Source organism: Melitaea cinxia, chromosome 7 (genome assembly GCF_905220565.1).
Source record: "Melitaea cinxia chromosome 7, ilMelCinx1.1, whole genome shotgun sequence".
Taxonomy (NCBI): domain Eukaryota; kingdom Metazoa; phylum Arthropoda; class Insecta; order Lepidoptera; family Nymphalidae; genus Melitaea; species Melitaea cinxia.
In genome coordinates, this window is record NC_059400.1 from 6,966,028 (window position 1) to 6,986,722 (window position 20,695).

The 20,695-nt window shown below is 36.7% G+C and overlaps 1 protein-coding gene across 1 annotated transcript in view; it reads left to right on the top strand.

The window, feature by feature from the left end:
* The first annotated feature begins 8,607 nt into the window (after positions 1-8,607).
* Positions 8,608-20,695, top strand: part of LOC123655294 — a 59,967-nt gene continuing 47,879 nt past the window's right edge. The window contains exons 1-2 of the mRNA XM_045591108.1: positions 8,608-8,692; positions 18,450-18,543. Coding sequence (XP_045447064.1) covers positions 8,690-8,692; positions 18,450-18,543 — 97 coding nt within the window. The 5' untranslated portion in view covers positions 8,608-8,689. The remainder of the gene's footprint in view (positions 8,693-18,449; positions 18,544-20,695) is intronic.

The following is a 20,695-nucleotide window of genomic DNA, read 5'->3' on the forward strand; positions in this document are numbered from 1 at the left end:
GTCGTACCTTTTTGTGAGGCATGCTGCGAACATGTATAAATTATGTATTAGTTAAATACTTTTAATCACTAAGTTTATGTTTATCTCTTTTTATTTTTTTCTTTTATTTGTTTGCGTTCACTTTGTCTTGTTATAAATTATGCACTATGTGTTTTTTTTTGTTTAATTTTAACTTGATCCAATGGCATGGTCAAACCATTTTATTTCTGTGCTGTTTTTTTTTACTACGTAAAAGTGTTTGATTATATGTATGCAAGAAGTAATAAATAAATAAATAAAATAAATAATACCTACTTTATCTTTATCTAAACATTAATAGCCTTGTGGTTTGGACTGTGGCTTCCTGTTTGGGCGGTCGCAGCTCGATCTCGTGCATGGACCTTTGACTTTGAAGTTAAGTGCGTTTTTGTAATTAAATAACACTTGCTTCAACGCTGAAGGAAAATATCGCGAGGAAACTTGCACACCTGAGAGTTCTCCATTAAGTTCTCGAAGGTATGTGAAGTCCGTCGATTCGCATTGGGCCAGCGTGATAGACTATGGCCTATAACCCTATTCTGAGAGGAGACCTACGCTAAGTAGTGAGCCATTGATAGGTTGCTGATGATGATGATGATCTTTATCTAAAAATCTTTTTAATTGTTTTAAGAATCTTTTAATCTTAGCGTATAGTGCAAATTTCATAAAGATCGGTTCAGTGGTTTAAAACAAATGGGCCATAATGTTACACGAAGTCTTTTTCATTGTAACTTTTGTTACATCGGTTTACCTTTTCAATTCACTCTTGGATGTTTCTAAAAACACTCAATTATCTATTTATTTACTGTGTTAGGTGTCATTCATGTGCATTAAATACTTAAAGTGTACGCGCCATAAAAATAAAGCAGCTAATTGGTATAAGTCTGTTTATCAACACTAAACTATACTGAGCTAGAATATGTCCACTGATTTTTTATTTTACGCATCGGCCTACCAGTGACAATAAATTGCGACGTTGCCACATCCACAACATAGCTCACTACAGGAAATAAAGACTGATATGCCCGCGTGGATGGGGCTGAGATCAAACTAATCGCAAATATTACGATAGGGTCAATTAAATAACAACGCATCTTCGTCAGCACATTTTTAGCCTGCGAAATTTGATGGATCTAATTATCACTTGAGTTTGAAGATTCCTTATCCCTAGCACATCATAATCTACCGAAATAATTTTTAAAATGAAGCTAGAAACGATAAAAATATCAGCTCAAATAGTAAACGTTTTTTGATAGATTATTACTATTATCGTCCATAGGGACGCCGCTGTTCCTTTTCATTTTTGAGAGCTAACAGAATAAAGAAGTCTAGTAAATGCTTGAATTTTTTTTAAATAGTATGGATCCTGAACCTAGGATCAACGTGGTCACCCTATAGAAAGAGATTAGGAACATACGTGACGTAATTCAAGGTCAAATTTTTTGTCTTCAAAGTATTGTTTACGATGCACTCTCCAGTGTTTTGTATAAGCTTATGGTCAATAGTTAACTATACACTAGCGCTATCTAGCAGCCAATAGCAGAACCGCGTCGAAATTGTAGATTTATTTTTAAGCGCCATCTGTCATCGAAAAGGGTACATAATAATTCGTAAGATGCTGTGCGGAGTGTGTAACAAACCCAAAGCCGACTCAAAGGACGTAAGCACCTCCTGTGTGAACTGTACAACGATGTTCCATATAAAATGCCTCAGTCTGTCCAGAGAAGAGCTTCGCCATGCCCGTAGCTCGGGCAATATTCGGGTCTGTCCTTCTTGTACGACAACCAAACGCCGTCATATCACAGATTCGACACCAATCCGTACTACGACTCCCTCTACGGAAGAAGCAGATCAAACCTCAAATAGTTTTACTGGCGGACACTCTGATGTCGCAGTCTTATTTTGCGTGCTCGATTTCAATGACGACACCTGAAAGCCATAAAACCCAATGAATGACTCACAAGTCACAACTCATAGATTATACAATTATATACTTCACAACTGAACTAAAGAGCAACAAAGCATATCGCAGGTGTAGTTGCGACGGAGTTTAGTATATTGTTACGGACACAAAGAAACTAGCGCCATCTAGCGGCAACCATTGGAACCACACAAAGACAGCGATAGCATGAAACTCTCTACTCAATACTAGATGGCGTTAGAGGAACTACTATGGAACTATATAGAAGTATAGTCTCGAAAACCGCGTACTTACGCGAACTTTCCAGAATGGCCTGGGCCTCGTGTCGGCCGATATAAATAGCCGCAGGTAGGCGAGCGAGTACAGTTCAGTTTGAGCGATCTTCGAGGCGACTTCAAGAGTGAGAACTAGTGATCAAGAGTGGTACCAGCGAAACCTACGACATTGGCTACGACTGAGGACATTGTTAGTGCTTAGTGTTTGAACTTAGTGGTTAGTGTTTGAACCTAGTGCTTTGTGTTTGACCTAGTGCTAGTGAATAAAGTCTTGAAAAGAGTCAGCAGGTCTTTCTCTCCAAATCCTTCGAACCCTAACACGTAACAACTGGTGTCGGAAGTGAGATTTGGAGATGCCATTGACTCCGAGAGAAGACGTTAAGGGGGGCGTCAGGACAAGGGCACAGCGAGCTGCGGAGGCCACACCCACTGGGGACCAAGCTCCGCCCAGCGTGGGCCAAGCCCCGCCCACCGGACCCGCCCACCTTACCACGCCCACCAGTGACACCGTAACTTCTACAGACTCTCAAGTGGCTTTTCAATTAGGAAGTTTAATTAAATTAATGGAGCTGCAAAGGGCTGAAATTCGTGCTTTGCAAGAATCACAAGAGCAACAAAAGGCTGAAATTCGTGGTGCTTTGCAAGAATCACAAGAGCAACAAAAAGCTGAAATTCGTGCTTTGCAAGAATCACAAGAGCAACAAAAGGCTGAAATTCGTGGTGCTTTGCAAGAATCACAAGAGCAACAAAAGGCTGAAATTCGTGGTGCTTTGCAAGAATCACAAGAGCAACAAAAGGCTGAAATTCGTGGTGCTTTGCAAGAATTACAAGAGCAACAAAAAGAGCTCCAAGAAAAAACGCTTTGGGCTGTAAAAGATGTTAGTGACGCGGTGACTAAGCTTCGAAAAGATGTCGACGTAGTGGAAGAACGAGTTACCGGGTTAGGATTGGATCTTGAAAATGTGAAAACCGGCCTCGCTGAACTACAGAAGAGAGTAGTACGCCTTGAAACCATGAGAATTGCGATGTCTAGTGGAACGACCGGAGTGGGGCAAGGAGCAAAAGTGAAAGTGCCTCCATACGACGGCACTACTTCGTGGAACGCTTATCGTCGACAATTCCAGACTGTTGCTACTGCCAACGGATGGACGGAAGAACAATGCCTGACTGCTCTCACTGTTGCGCTCAGGGGGCAAGCTTTGTCGGTTCTGGAAGCACTGCCACATACGGAAAATGGGTTCCAAGATTTGATGGAGGCACTTGAATCCCGATACGGGGATCGACATCTGGAGCACGTGTTCCGTGCCCAACTGCGCGACAGAGTTCAACGCCCAGGAGAAGGACTACAACAATGGGCGTTGGAAATCGAAAAACTCGTTAGGAAGTCACACCCAGGAGCAGACACCGAGATGGTAGACACGAATATTGTTCAAGCATTTGTCGACGGAATCAAAGACCTGGAGGTCAGAGCTGCAGTGAGGCTTCGTCACCATACATCGTTAAAGGAAGCATTGGCGCATGCTTTGGAGGTCGAGGCTGTTCGCCATGACATACGGCATAAGATCCGCGAGGTTTCTGAGGAATTCAAGGTAGTTAAGGCTCCTACGAAGAAAAGTTCTGGAGTCATGTGCTACAAGTGTGGCGAGAGGGGCCATCTTCAGCTCAACTGTCCGCAGAAGAAGACCCAGATAGCACGGATGAAAAGGATAGAGGAACAAATAGAGGAGCTGAAGAAGGAAAGGGCTTCACCTCCTGCCCGGGATCAGGAGTATGACTTCAAGACGAAATACCGCAGCGGGAAATTGTATGGGAATGCCGACGCACTCTCACGAAGGCAGTGTTCAGAAGTCTGCAAACATTGTGTTAAGCAGGATTCTAATGAAGTAACATTAAAGCTAACAAGAACAAGTCCTTTGGGTATCTGGGAGAGTGATGCTATGAGGGAAGCTCAAGAAAGAGATGACGACCTTCGGCACATCATCACATGGAAGAAACGGGGTGACGTAAAGCCAATCTGGAGTGAGGTTGCACCCACTGGCGCTGTCACTAAGGCGTACTGGGCTCAATGGGACAGTCTGATACTTCAAAACGGAATACTCTACCGGAAATGGGAGAAGACTAACGGCAGAGAGTTCCACCTTCAGATAATTGTCCCAAGAACGAGAGTACCAGATGTTCTCCGTGAAATACATGATGGCGTATCAGGAGGTCATCTAGGTGTCAAGAGGACGTTAACAAAAGTGCGAGAACGATTCTACTGGTTGCATTGTCGAGATGATGTACAGGATTGGTGCCGCAAATGTACTACTTGCGCTGCTGTAAAAGGACCACAGACCAGGAGCCGTGGGAATCTGCGGTTGTATAACGTCGGTGCACCGTGGGAACGAATTGCAGTTGACGTAGCGGGGCCATTTCCTGTAACGGAATCGGGAAACAAGTATTTTATGGTCGTCATGGACTACTTCACCAAATGGCCCGAAGTGTTCGCCATACCAAACCAAGAAGCTACAACAGTCGCTTCTAAGTTAGTCGAAGAAGTGATATGTCGCTTTGGTGTGCCTCTAGAAATCCATTCCGATCAGGGCAGGAACTTCGAATCGCAAGTATTCCAGGAAGTATGCAGAATTTTGGGCATGCATAAGACGAGGACCACCGCGTACCATCCACAGTCTGATGGAATGGTTGAGAGATTTAACCAGACCCTTGAGAGGCATTTGGCGAAATTGGTAGACGACAAACAAAAAGATTGGGACAAGTATATACCGCTCTTCCTTCTGTCGTACCGAACCGCCGAGCATGAGAGCATAAAAGCTACACCGGCGTATGTCAATTATGGTAGAGAATTACGAATACCAGTGGACCTATTGACTGGAGGGGCACCGGAGGGACCAAATACCGTACAAGACTATGTCAGCGATTTAAGGGAAAAATTGCACTATATACACGCCTTGGTTCGGGAAAATGGGTTACAGTCAAGCGAGAACATGAAAACCAGATACGACCGGAAATCGAACACGAGCGGCTTCAAGGAAGGGTCACTGGTGTGGCTGCATAACCCGACCCGCCGGAAAGGGAAATCTCCAAAGTTGCAGACCAAGTGGGAGGGTCCATACAAAGTGGTTACCCGACTGAATGATGTGACTTACAGGATTCAAAAGCAACCAAGAGGGACATTCAAAGTGGTACAACACATAGACCGTTTGGCGCGTTACCATGGTAGTAACAACGATGCTCGGGACGAGCATCTCTAAGAGGGGAGTAGTGTTACGGACACAAAGAAACTAGCGCCATCTAGCGGCAACCATTGGAACCACACAAAGACAGCGATAGCATGAAACTCTCTACTCAATACTAGATGGCGTTAGAGGAACTACTATGGAACTATATAGAAGTATAGTCTCGAAAACCGGGTACATACGCGAACTTTCCAGAATGGCCTGGGCCTCGTGTCGGCCGATATAAATAGCCGCAGGTAGGCGAGCGAGTACAGTTCAGTTTGAGCGATCTTCGAGGCGACTTCAAGAGTGAGAACTAGTGATCAAGAGTGGTACCAGCGAAACCTACGACATTGGCTACGACTGAGGACATTGTTAGTGCTTAGTGTTTGAACTTAGTGGTTAGTGTTTGAACTAGTGCTTTGTGTTGGACCTAGTGCTAGTGAATAAAGTCTTGAAAAGAGTCAGCAGGTCTTTCTCTCCAAATCCTTCGAACCCTAACACGTAACAATATAATAAGCAGCGTTCGGTTTTGACCCATCATCTACGAGTAAATGAAAAATTTAATTAAGTAATAATTTAATTAAAATAAGCTATGTATAGTTACATTAAATAGTTTTTTCCAATAACTCGATATAAGAAATGTAAATAAGTCAAGGTATGTATCAGGTATAATGCGCCGAGAACAAATATAATTATATTTGTTCTTACTGACTTTGAAAAGCGCATAGCCGTTGTGTTTGAAATTCAATTAAGCACTCTTGTCACAAGTCTCGATAAAAGAAATTTAATTTCAAGCGTTAAATGGCTGCCTTTTTATTTATTTTTTTGTCGTAGTTGGACTGGAGACATTTAAGATGATTTTATTACTTTTTTCTGAGTGAAATATGTTGCGTAGTATTAAAAATGTTAAGTTTGTTAGAATGTTTAGATAGGTGCATTTATGTTTACTACAGTTTCACGCTTAAGTCATATAAACATATACATAACCTACCTATACATAGTCTGGCCATAAATACTGTTACAATTAAAAATAAACAAAATATTACATTTGAATTTGGAATCTGTCATTTTTATATGATTGTTCATTGTGTTTTCTCATTTTCGCGCCAATAATACCCTGTAAAATATTTTGTGATATTAAAATGGAGTGAGATGATAAAGAGAATCGAATCGCTGTGATTGTAATTAATACACAAAGTAAGTATGGAGCCAAATAAAATTTTTCAAACTTCACACACTTGGTGTTAGTCAAATGTTTGTGTACCGGGTTATTGATAGGTAGGTACAATGAAACCTCCTCTGTTTGTGATAGAAAAAAATCTGGCTGATCACGTAGTGCTCGTAAGAAAAAGGTGATCAAAGCAGTAAGAGAAAGAATTCGAAGAAATCCTGTCCGAAAGCAAAAGATTTTATCTTGGAAGATGAAGATAGCACCTATTAATAAGCTTTATATAATTATTTTATTTAATTTATATTAAAATTAAAAAATGTTAAGCTTTATATATTTTTAATGGTTTTATAGGTCGCCCAGAGGCCGAAATTCGACCATAATTAAAAAATTAAATTAAAGAAAACCAAAAAATAATGAAAATAAAGAAGCTTTTTAAAAAAAATCGATTTGACTACAGACTGACAACCAACAAAAAAGTATATATAATAAGCGTGTGTGTATCAAATACATGGTAGCTACACAAAAAAAACATTACATACACTAGTGTGTGTAATGTTTTTATATTGATTTAATAAAGTTTTTATGCATACTTAAAAAAATATGAGAATGCTCATCATCATCAAATATGAGGGTCCCGGATCTGCAGGCAACAGGATCCCTCCAGCGACAGGCTGGTCTCGGCAAAAAGGCCAGACTTCTCCTCCATGGGGATTGCCCAGCTCACCTCTGAAAAATCCCGTCGACGCCATGTCTAGCAGGACCGGGTTCCCATCTCGGTTCCAGATACGGGTACAGGGGCGTTACTGGAGGCGCATTAAGTAGCGCCTCCTACGCACCCCCGTTCGTCGCCTGTGGACGGAGGCCTCGTCGGCGGCCTCCTCTTTCATCCGCTCGTCATTCTCCTTCTGGGACATTACTGTCTCGCAGAAGGAGACCATCGCCGTCCAGGACTCGTCTTCGCCGAGCGTCGCGGTGATGACGCTCGGCAGTGACAAGTCCCCTCCGAGGACTGTCGTTAGATCGCGACGCAGCGCCGCCCATCTCGGGCACACCTCGAGGGTGTGCTTCCTCGGACGCATAGGCCAATCGAGTGGAAGAGAGATAAATGCGGCGCAAGCGTACAATGAGCGTAACGCTACAATGAGCGCAACGCTACAATGTGTCAACCTTTTTAGTGCATGCCGCCGGCGTTCATCAATTTATTGGACGTTTTCACGTCAAAATGTTTTTTTCTTTGTAACAATATTTAGGGCAAGATTATGTTTTTAGGTATGCCGTTTGTTCTAATATCTCTACAAGATCAAAATTTACGCGAGTATTGCAGTAGGGACTAGCGTGAATACTATTATTCCTTCTTCTCACGTTTATGACAAGGTTAAATTAACCTTGTACCTATTGGCTTCATTTGAACTATAAATGTCTATGTGAGGCGGTGTTGATTTAGTTGTATGTGCTTAGTCTGATCATTTGCTAGGTATTGTTACGAGTAAGACATGCAAATTACCATAAGGGAGCCAGCATTGTAGGTAGATCGAATAAAAATAAAAGGTAAATATTATCCTGTTAAGACCTATAGGTATGTATATTAAATGTATAGATCGCGAAGTGTTAAAATGTACAACGATAATGGTAATTATCAAATACTACTCCTTCTTGTTTTGCTATAAATCTACTTGTAAACGGTTGTTAGAACTATTCTTTAGTGAAATATTACGTTGTAAATTAGGACCTCCTCCTTCAAAGTAGGTCATGAATGAGATTATGAAATTGAATGAGCTGTCGCGTTTTTCCGGGAATAATTCTCGTTTTTACACAATGTACATAAAAAAAAATCACTATAGGTAAAGTTTATCGAAAACATCTCGATTTGTCAATTTGTATTTGTTATAGAGTCCATGCGTTGAGCTCTGCGGCATTTTTATGAATACAGACACCTGTATTAGTGAACGAAGCCATTGACGTCATATGGTTAACGCAGGCGCACTAAGCAGGCTCACCATTTCATTCGAAGGGATGAGAACGCGTATCGCAGTTTCTAACGGCGGACGTTCCCGGTCACAACTTGGAGCTTTTGAAACGCGGGAAAATGGTAAGTTATTTAATTTACAAGTAATATAAAATATTTATTTCAATTTTTAACAAAAAATGTGTTGAAAAAAAGTTTATTATATACTTCATGAATTCAGAATTGCTAAAGGTCTGTTTAGATACGTGTATAGAATTTAGGAAAACTCATTACCGTGCTCATGACGCGTGGCGTCTCTACGAATGATTTTTACTCTATATTAAGATGTTGGTTGTCACAAAATATATTTTTTAAATTACTGAAATGAAATATTTTTCAAAGCAATGTTGTTGCAATATCTTAAAACGAAGAAAGGGGAATTATTAATATAGTAATACTATAGTAATAATATAGTAATAATATAGTGGTGTCTATGGGCAACACACACGAGTTCACGCATTTTTGGCGTGAACTTGTGGAGGCCTATGTCCAGCAGTGGACTGCAATAGGCTGAAATGATGATGATGATGATGATGATGAATACTATAGTAACTGAAACTATATTAATCAACGTTAAAAAAATATAAAATCATGTGAAGTTGGAAAATTTAAGAGTACTTTAATAAAATAGTAACTTTCGTCGCCAATTTAACTGCTGTCTTGTTTTATTTACTACTAGCTGTGCCCGCGAATTATCCGCGTGGAATTAAAAAAATAACTATTGTTCAGTTTGCAGAGATACAAAATAAATAAATTTCTAAAATAAAACTAGCCTAAGTTACTTCTTATAAAATCAGCTACCTGCCAGTGAAAGTCCCGTCAAATTCGGTCCAGCCGTATCAGAGATAAGTCAGAACTGACAGACAGACAGCAAGACACACAGACTGACAGACAAAAATTGTAATGTACCGTGCATACATCCATATGCATTTAGTAAAAAGCGGTTATTTTAATATTACAAACAGACACTTCAATTTTATTTGTTTGTATAGATTTTAGTTCACTACATCTACGACTACAGCGACTCGTAGCGACTACATCTACGAGAATTAGTATTTCTTCTTTTTTTCTGTAATCTAAAATGCAAAAGCAGCTTTTAAAGCTAGTTTTGTAGTATTGTTTCTTTAAGCTTACATCAATTTCCATTTATCTTAAACTACTAAAATAACAATTTTTGTGCGAAGAAATGTCAATATGTAATAAAAGTTCAGGTAAAAAGGTTCCAAGAATGCTAAATATTGAGTAGGTACTTAGGTGATAATTTAATTCATTATATAGTTTATTATTTTAACACATTACATATATTTCCGTCGTTTACATACATGCTTAGAGTACTCCAGACCATATTAAAATCTTTTAAATATTAGGCGTAGTCAATAGGTATAAACTATTAAATTATAACTGCACTAAAGATTTTTTCAGGTTATATGCCCTTTATCGGATAGTCTATAGTTTTAGAGATAGGATTTCTAATTGAACCACACTTGTTGGATAAGGAGGTATATTCTCGGTAGACAATAGGTACAGAAAAAAATAGTTTACAGTCGACAAATATATATCTCGTAACATAAACACTTAAATCTCTTTTGTGCCCAAAGCCAGTAAAAAAACGAAAACGAACGTATTTTTTGTGCTGATGTTATCACACTTGAAAAGAGTTGTTCTCTTTAATTTGAATTCATTGCCAAGATTCAAGTATTATCGTTAAGTTAGATAGCCTTTGTCATGGCGGCCTTGAAATTAAGTTGAACAACGCTGATAAAATCGGGCTAGATGCTCAGAAAGCTCTTGAAATACGATTATTTTCAGACTTTGTTTGACATCAATAAACAATAATTGTGTTTGCAGGCAAACGAAGAAAAACCGACTTCAATTATATCGACAATTAATACAACGTAGGTAGACAAAAAAATAGTCCAGTAAATACGCATTATCAAAGGTTACTCCAAAAGTTGTAATCAGATCTCGGTGAAATTTAAATGTGACCACATGATAAACATCGGCTTTCGATTAAATTAAAAATCATCAAAATCGGTACACCCAGTAAAAAGTTATGCAGATTTTCGAGAGTTTTCCTTAATTTCTCTAGGATTCCATCATCAGATCCTGGTTTTATTATCATGGTACCAAACTAGGGATATCTCCTTTCCAACATAAAAATAATTATCAAAATGGGTTCATAAACGACGGAGTTATCCCCGAACATACATAAAAAATATATATTATATACGGTCGAATTGAGTAACCTCCTCCTTTTTTGAAGTCGGTTAAAAAATAATACATTTCAAAGGTTAAATAGAAATAGATTTGTAGGAAAAGAGACACGTTTAACGTTTTTATTCGTACTTTATGAAGTACGGTTCTAAACATTACAATGTATAAAAATGATAATAATAATTTAAGGTATATTGTGACAGATTATTACAAGCGTTAAAAAAATAAATTTTGCACATATATACAATATACATCTCAAGATACCAGTTATTCCAAGAATTGTTTGAAACAAAAGTTGCGAACTTTCAGCAAGTTAATAAGAGTTTCTAGAAAGAAACGTGTTTACAGTGTTAAATAAATTATGTCCAGGAAAAAATTATGTTTTTACATTTTTGTTCCATCTTTTTTTTGGGTTCTAAATAGTGAATTTCGCTTCAGCCTGTTATATCCCACTACTGGGCACATACCTCTTTCCCATGCACTTGCCCATATAGGAGAAAGATCAGAGCTTAATTCACCACGCTGCTCCAATGCGGGTTGGCGGATGTATGCCTACTATGACTAACGATCGTTATCAGGCGTACACGATAACAACCGGGACCGACGGCTTAACGTGCTCTCCGAGGCACGGTGGGGACACCCACAAGGACTCCACAAACACCAAGACCATGGCAAGCATCTGTATGGCCAATTCAAATGGTTGTCATGTGCGGGGATCGAACCCGCAACCGCCAGCGCAACAGCCACAAGCCGCGTGCTGTGAACATTGCGCCAACGTGACGTCAATAGTGAATTTACAGTGTGATTATTATATCCCTATTATACTAACTTGTGTTCGCCTAGTGGCCGAAATTCGACCATTATTAATTCAAGTTATAAGTTTGAACATTATTAAGGTTCTGCTGTCAAAAACTCTCTCAAAGACTCTGCATTCTGCACTCCTTCTTAGACTAGAAACTTCTTAGAAATAACTATATAATTTATTAGTCCTCCATCCATGCAATTTTTGTAAAAAGGGGTAAAAAGATTTCCTTCACATTAGTGATGATATTAAAAGTAGTTCACAATAGTAAAATATCGTATAATGTAAATACAAAAGGATACTATTACATAGTCATTTTTATCCCTTTTTGCACGACCTATATTCAAAGACAGAAGAAACCAATCTTATGGCTCCGGAGCCTGTTGCCCTGCCGCGCCGGCCTGAGATTGCCTACATAATAGATATTGGTGTGTGTACATTAATCGTGTTTTATAGACTTCGCCGTATTTTTCGCGTTGAGAAACGAATTATAATAATGTGTGACGTAAGTTACGTGGTTGATTACTGTATCACATTTTGTTAGAGTCTTAAAAATTTATATACTTATCAATTTACGAGACTGCTTATATGACTTTATTAATTACAATATAACAAAGTAAATACAAAAAAAAACGTTCATAATCATGTTAAACGTTACATACGTTTTGGGGAATTATTTTGAGTATTTAAAATTTTCTAAGCATTTCATTACTAACATTAAATATTTATCATAAAAAGCTTTGTTCGAATATAAGATAAAAATTATATACAAGACATCAGAAGGATAATAACGAAATACTAACACAAAAAGAACAGATTTCAGCTTAAAATGGTAACAATGTGTATATCTAAATGAAGCTTTGGATTTTGGATCAGTCGAGATTAAAAGCTAGCAAATCTCCTTGTTACCAAGATATTCATGCGCCTCTATCATACAACGAAATTGTACTGAATGGTTTTAAACAGAATTACAGTAACACATATACATATGCAAGAAAAGATAATAATACTTACACATATTTTGAGCAGGATATTTTCTGCTGTGCCCTATCTGCTGTCGATGTAAATTGAAGTCAGTTTTATTTTTGTTTATGACAAACAAAACTATCTATTAACAGCAATAATTATAGATTTTATAATTTACAGGAACCATTTAGACACATATTAGTATATAACGCTTTAGGCTGCTTATCGCTTCATTTATATGTATTAAATTTGTTTTTTTTTGTGAGACGGAATGATATCGAACCATTTTTGAAGAGATTGATCACTGTAACGTAAATGTACGAAAGAGATCGTAGTCAAAGGTCGGCCAAGTTGCACAGACTATCGTGAAACCCGCGTTGACACGCAATAAAGTGATGTCGAGTGTATGGTGGGGAAGGGCATTATTTCTGATGACCTTTTAGCGCGGGGCAAAACCATCGATTCGGATACTTGACAACGCACGTCCACATACGTCTTTATCTACCCAACAAATATTGAGAGAGTTTGACTGGGAAGTCCTAATGCATCTACTGTATAGCCCCGATCTTGCACCCTCGGATTTCCATCTGTTTCGATCAATTCAGAATTATTTAGATAGTGTAAAGTTAACATCAAGAGAGGAGTGTCAAAACTACTTGTCGCAGTGTTTTAAAGAGAAAACCCAAAATTTCTACAGCGACAGAATCCTATCACTACCTATAAGATGGCAGGCATTACCGAACAAAATGGTACATATATATTATAATTAATGAAAATAAATCTTGTATTTAAAATACGAAGAAACTTTTTACCCGACCGATTCATGCTATGTACGAAAAAATGTGTTTTGTTCTTAAAAATTAATGTTAATAATTGGCATTGACTGGTTGAGTTGCTTGGTTGGAGTTGATTGGAGCAAGTCAATAATATATACACATATAATATTTTACCCTATTCAAAGTCAATCAAAAAGATTAGAGGTTCTTGATATGGTAGTAGATATCAAAAAAGGGAGGGATTTATTCGAGAGTCGTGATTGGATTGTGAAGACAAGAAGATTGACAAGCCATAATTGTCAGATTTTGGGTTGGTTCGGCGAGAAAATTAAGATGAAGCGTTTGTACAGCATAATAATCTGATGCGCTCGAAGTTTTTCTAACAATCGATTTTATAACTAATCTGATAAGTCCTTGACGTTTAACATTATGTAAAAGCCTAAAATGACCTCTTAAGTTGGAGTACCTCTCAAGTTGCAAGGCTAACCCCATTATATGACGCGCTCGAATTACTCCCTAAATCTCCGGTAGAGGCTCCCCTGCCATAAGTATAACCTCCCAAGGTTGACAAGAATTGAGTAAATATTTGATATAAATATAAACTTCAAATCTATACTAATGTTATAAATCTAATGAGTTTTTTTGAACACGCTGAGTAACTACTGGTTTGAATTGGAAAAATATTTTTGTAGGATATTCTATTTACCGAGATTTATTTCGATTACCATTTTTATCCTCAAATTAACGTTTGAAACTGAACTGAAAAAAATGAAACAACGGACCCTCTATTTCTCTCTTCTAATAGATTATTTTCGTTTTGCACTTTTGTTATAATATAATATGTAAATGTACGTACTACAACACTCGAAATAATTTCATTCGGTCGACCGATTCAGAAGTTCACCGGGACGCGGGTGAGGGCGGTGAACTGGGTCACCAGAACAGCATCGAGTGATGCCGCAACTGGAGCAGATTTTAAATCTATAAACTGCTTTACTTGTTGATCCTTCTCCTGCTTTATTGACTACTTGGCGTATGAATATTTAAAATATAAATTTATATTTTGGTAGGCGTTGTTTTAAAAAGAGTTTCATTATTAGTTTCTTATTTCAAAATTAACGTTCCAACGAACTTTGATTTTGAAATAAGTGTCTTTAATGTTTGCAGAAACTTAAAAATTACATAATAATATACTCGAATACTTTCAATTAAAAATACTTTCATTATGTACAATTTTACTACATATAAACTTATTTGACGCTTAAAATAATATTTTTTGTTTATACGTACATACGGTATGTGAATTAGTCTTGAGTTATATCTTTGGCTAAACGATAAGACAGATTTTGGCGTTTACGTTATTATTAGATGTGTCTTTCAAAATATTTGTAAACATATTATCCTGGAAAAATATAGCGAAATATTTTTATTTTAGCTTCATGGGTATGAAATGAAAGCTTATAATACTTACAAAGTTTGCGCCTAAAATGTTATAGCGCCCATTAAGTCAAAAGTACGTGCAAGTTTGGTGCTTAGAGTACTTATCCATTATTTATTTACGTACACTATATTTGTAGTGTTAAAAATCCAAATTCATCACAGTCATTTCTTGTTCGGTGTTTCATGTTCACAGTGTTTCTTTCAGGAATACTTCTCTAGTAACAATTTCGATTTATATGAAGCAACTTTTATACACTATTCAGCCTGTAACATCCAACTGCTGGGTAAAGGCATCTTTCTCCGTGTAGGAGAAGGTTTGGTGCTTAATTCACCACGCTGCTCCACTGCGAGTTAGCTGATATATTCACTACTTTGAGTAATAATTTCTATCAGGTGTCTGTGATATCAACTAGGACCGACAGCTTAACGTGTTCTCCGTTGCACGCACGATAGGGAGACCCAAGAGGACATACACCTAAAAGTCGTCAGTGCTGCATACATGTGATATGCATACAAGGCACACGTGCTACTACACCAGAGCGACGTCTATACATTTATAACTAGATAAAACTGCAGAAGTTTCCACCTTCAATAATTAGGTTTATTATTTTAATCACAAAACCGCCCGATAATTTTAAAAATCCCTCTAGCATTTATTCCTCCGGTCGGTAAAGGAATGGTGACGTGATTTGCTTGTCGACAGTGCGTGAAATTGAATTTTATTTTAAATTAATTTCGCTACATTTTTTCGGTATTTTTATATTTTTTCTAACACTTTCTTTTTGAAGTAAAGTAAAGTATGTTGTAACATTTTTTTTTTTAAATTGTAGTTGTTGAATAGTTATCTTTCATACGAATTTATTTAAAATATTATCTTTATTTAAACGGCAAAATAATACGGTTTTCAAGCAGTTTTGTGTTCCTGTTGGTGAGTAAGGTGACCAGAGCTCCTGGGGGGGGGGGGATTGGGGATTCGGTCAGCAGCGCGCTTGCGATTCTTCTGGTGTTGTAGGCGTCTATAAGCTACGGTAATCGCTTACCATCAGGTGAGCCGTACGCTTGTTTGCCGACATAGTGACATAAAAAAAAACCTTATTTAGACGGTCAAAAAGGATTTCTTTAGAACATTAGGTGGTTCAGTAGCGTCTTAGACTATCCAGAACTTCTGGGACACTTGACTGGACGACTCGGTAGACATTGCCTTTCTATTACGTCATCATAGTATCTCCATGAAATGATCAGGACAAACATAAGACAGCTCACCCTCTTTGCCAAAATCACCACATGCCACCTGCTAACAAAATTTGTAACTTATTGACAGGGCGGGACATAGAGATAGCCTGGTCAAGTTCAATTCAAACCTATTCCTTTTTATTATTAAGGTATTCATGAATATAATAATAAGAATTGAGCCGATTGCGTTATTTGTCTCACTAAAAATATATAAATAAAATAATAATTAAAAGTAAACAAAAAACCTGCGTGAAGAACAACTATAGTAAATCAACTGAAAAGCCTGCAACTAGATAAAATTTCAATAATTACACGAAACCAGTGAAATAAATCGAAACAATATCAAACATTTTGTACTGTACACTTAAAAATATCAATACGGTAGTTCTTCGAAGTTTTATGCAACATCGTACATAATATGCAGTCGGAGGCATGAAATTGAAGGATAAGTCAAACCATTCTCTCTTTGTCTCCGTCTCTTATGCAATGGTACCTTCCTTTATAAACGATAAGAGGGAATATTGTATGGGCACTCGTTTAAATGGTATTGATATTTTAATCCGTATTAGTAAATTTTATAACTATAAATATACAATACACAAAACGAAATGCCACACACAGTTTCGTCTTATCCGTAGGGCATAAAGGGCACGTGCTCAGAGCTAGATCACTTTGGTGGGGGTTACAAAATTACATTGTTGTCGTTTATTAGAAAACAAGATATATTTACTGACCTTTACCAACAATTACCGTTATACCGTCTTGTTTCACTGGTTGCCATTAAACTGTCGGATTCGCTGTTTTGCTTTATTCGCCTTATACCTATGTTTCACAGGTTTTGAGTAGTGATATTGGACACATTAAGCTGCTTGTATTATATACGCCGAATCATGTAACCCGTTAAGATGTTATAGGACGCATGAAAATATTTCGATGGCTCCTAAGTATACTGAGTCAACTAACAACTTTTGATTATTTCATTTTTTAAGATATTAATAATATTTACTTCATTTCCTATCTACCTATGTAACAAAAAAATAAAGTTATTAGAAGTAGAGTTGACTCAGTATACTTAGGAGCCATCGATTTGATAAGCCGTGCGTTGGCGCAATTTGTAATGGCCCTGATTTCTGCTCCGAGAGTCGTGGGTTTAAATCCCGCCTGAGTCTGGGTATATGTATTTATTGGTATGTGTTATTTATAATTTTATATGTATAACTAGTTGTGCCCGCAACTTCGTCCACGTGGAACATAACATAAAAGTTTTGTTTAGTTCGCAGAGTTATAAAATAAATACATTTCTAAAATAAAAGTAGCCTATGTTACTCCTTACTACATAAGCTATCTGCCAGTGAAAGCCCCGTTAAAATCGGTCCAGCCGTTTCAGAGATTAGCCGGAACAAACAGACAGACAAACAGACAGAAAGACAGACAGACAGACAGACAGGCAGACAGACTAACAGACAAAAATTGTAAAAATCATTTTCATGACACGTTGTATAATAAATAATAAGATTTCGGCTGCGGCTCAGTCTCTGCGAACTTTGTAGTAAAGCTTATTATAACATCAATCAATACCTTAATGATGAAAAAGCATGGGATTGAATAAAGCTCTACCGAGTTATTACTATGAGCCGCGCTGTAAATAGCAAATATTGTGATCAGATGACATATGGTGATTTCGGCACGCACGATTGGCTGTCTTGTTTTTTTTCTTTCGGCCTACTCTAGGGACATTATTGTAATTTGTTAATTGTAATATTTAATAAAACCGAGGATTTAATAGTAACGATGTCTACCGAGAGACTAGGATTTAGTGTTCCTTAAATATCATGACTAGTTAAGGTTGCTGCATAATACTTAGGTACATTACCTAAGTTTGTAATGTACCTAATGTAATTGTTGAAATTTTTTAATTGATTGTTGCTTTTTTGCTACCTTAACCTTTTTTTGTCAGATTTTTTTTGGGTATGTATATATATATATATATATTTTTTTTTTTTTTTTTTTTTGACTTTCATTAAGTGTGTATTATCACCTTATGGCGATATAAATATAATGTTATTTGAAATGAGACCTATTGCTAAGACCGATGGACAGACAAAGAAAACAAAGTTATTGAGTTTTAATACTGAACCCTTAAAACATCTACTCTATAGTCAGCAATGTTTTTTATAACAATGTATTTTTAAACTTTTTAGGGCTTCATTGCCAAACAACGAAAACCTTCAAGGACTATAATTATATTATAAATATATCATATTTTGCTTTATATTGATCGCCGAACGTAAAGATGATGATGATGATAATATTTTGACCTCGTATTTAAGGCTTTTGTAATTAAGATTAAATACGGAATAGAACAGGATAACACATATGATGATTTATAACATGCTTTCTTATTCAACAGATTCAAGACTTCAAGATGAAATCTGCGTTTATATTGGCTCTGCTGGGAGTATCTATGTCTAACGTTCTATCGGCCCCAGTAGCGAATGGTGCAGGTAAGGTCTAATAAATATAATATAATTTGGATATAACAATATTACGACACTCGTTCATTTGATCTCTATAATTGTTAAGTTGTATATTTAGTTAAATCCATATGGTTAATTGTATTAGTACATATTTACAAAAAATATTTGAAATCAATACCTGTTAGTACTTATCTCGGCTTTGCTTGTACCTCTCTATTCATTTAATGAATACTCTGATATGTTTGAGTGAAGATTTGAATAGCTAAGACACTCGGCAGGACTTGGAAGATCACTCAATCAATCACTTAAGCCTATCGCAGTCCACTGTTGGACACAGGCCTCCACGATTTCACGCAAAAAAATGTCATGACCTCATGTGTGTTGCCCGTAGTCACCACGCTGGGCAGGCGAGTTGGTGACCGCACCGTCTTCGGTCTGTGTATTTCAAAGCCAGCAGTTAATGTCTATCCCGCCAGTCAGTAACAGTCGGCTTTATAAGTTCCATCTTTCTTATGACTCTTGTTGTTTATACTTGTGCGACAATCGTCAGTTTGAATATGAATTTTAATAAGGATGAGTAAGAAAGAAGAAGGAAGTTACGATTTTAATAAGCATTAAATGCCTAAAGTCCAAGTGGGCTCGGGTATTAGTATCAGGGTTAATTATACAATTATTTATTTTGGTTGTACATTTACATTATTTTCAATGTAAAGCTAGGTATTAAACTAGCATTAAATAGTTTTCCTTCTAGTATAATTATTTTATATATGTCCTGGATTTAGTGCCTTTGGGTTTAGTTCTACATTACTGTTTTTTGTATTGTGATATTTAAAATTATTGTAGATTCTCTAAACATTCATTACAAAACTCTTAACTTTTAACCCCCATAGCTTTATTGAAAAAGACAAAAGCAGTGGGATGTTATTTTTCGGAAAAATATTTTCTTTGTAAAATTAATAATTATTATAACTGATTAATAATTTTTTTTCGGCTCATCTTTTATTTTTAATAATACTCGATAAAATTAACGATATTAACAATACGCGTTATATTTCGGTTTTTTTTAGTACAATAGTTTTTACTGTTCTATGCTCGGCTTTCGCCGCCCCTCGTGCTCGACTTTCGCTGCCCAGAATACCATCCTGGATCACTGCCCTTTAGGCCTTAGGGTAAATACGCCCATAGTCTTGACTATGCCATCAATACTTGATCTGTCATTTTTTTTCTAAAAGTTAAATAAAAAAATGTTCTTTACTTTACTAGTGCCATAATTGTGTTTGCAAGCAAACGAAAAAAAAAACGACTTCAATTATATCGACAAGTAATACCACGTAGGTAGACGAAAAAATAGTCAAGTCAATACGCATTATCAAAGATTATTCCAAAAGTTGTAATCAGATCTCCATGAAATTTAAATGTGACCACATGATAAACATCGGCTTCCGATTAAATTAAAAATCATCAAAATCGGTTCACCTTACACCCAGTAAAAAGTTATGCAGATTTTTGAGTTTCCTTCGATTTCTCTAGGATTTCATCATCAGATCATGGTTTCCTTATCATGGTACCAAACCAAGAATATTTTCTTTCCAACAAAAAAAGAATTATCAAAATCGGTTCATAAATGACGAAGTTATCCCCGAACATACATTATAATATATATAATGTATACGGCCGAATTGAGTGACCTCCTCCTTTTTTGAAGTCGGTTAAAAAAACAATTTCACGAATAAAGAGCGCACAGAATATCGCAATACATAATATACACATTTATAATTTACGAGAAAGTGGAGTTGAGAGCACGTGGCACTAGTCGGCTGTAAAGACAATGTTACTTTGTGAAAATTATAATTTGTTTTGTATACACTTTTGTACATTACAAACTTATATTGATAATAAATAATAATAAATAAACGCTTCACTCTCAACAAACTTACTTATATTCCATTTTTAGATATTGAAACCTTTTTTATTCACTTCTATTTATTTTTAATATATTAGCCTTTCACCTGTAATTCTTATTTTGCTGTTCCGTTTTAAAATATGGCCTATGTCGTGGAAAGTCTATCCATTAAAAACAAGAAAAAAACAAATCTTTGCTGCTTATAGATGACTCGAATGATTACGAATTACGTATAATAATATCAATTGGTAATTTTTTAAATTGATATATGTTGTC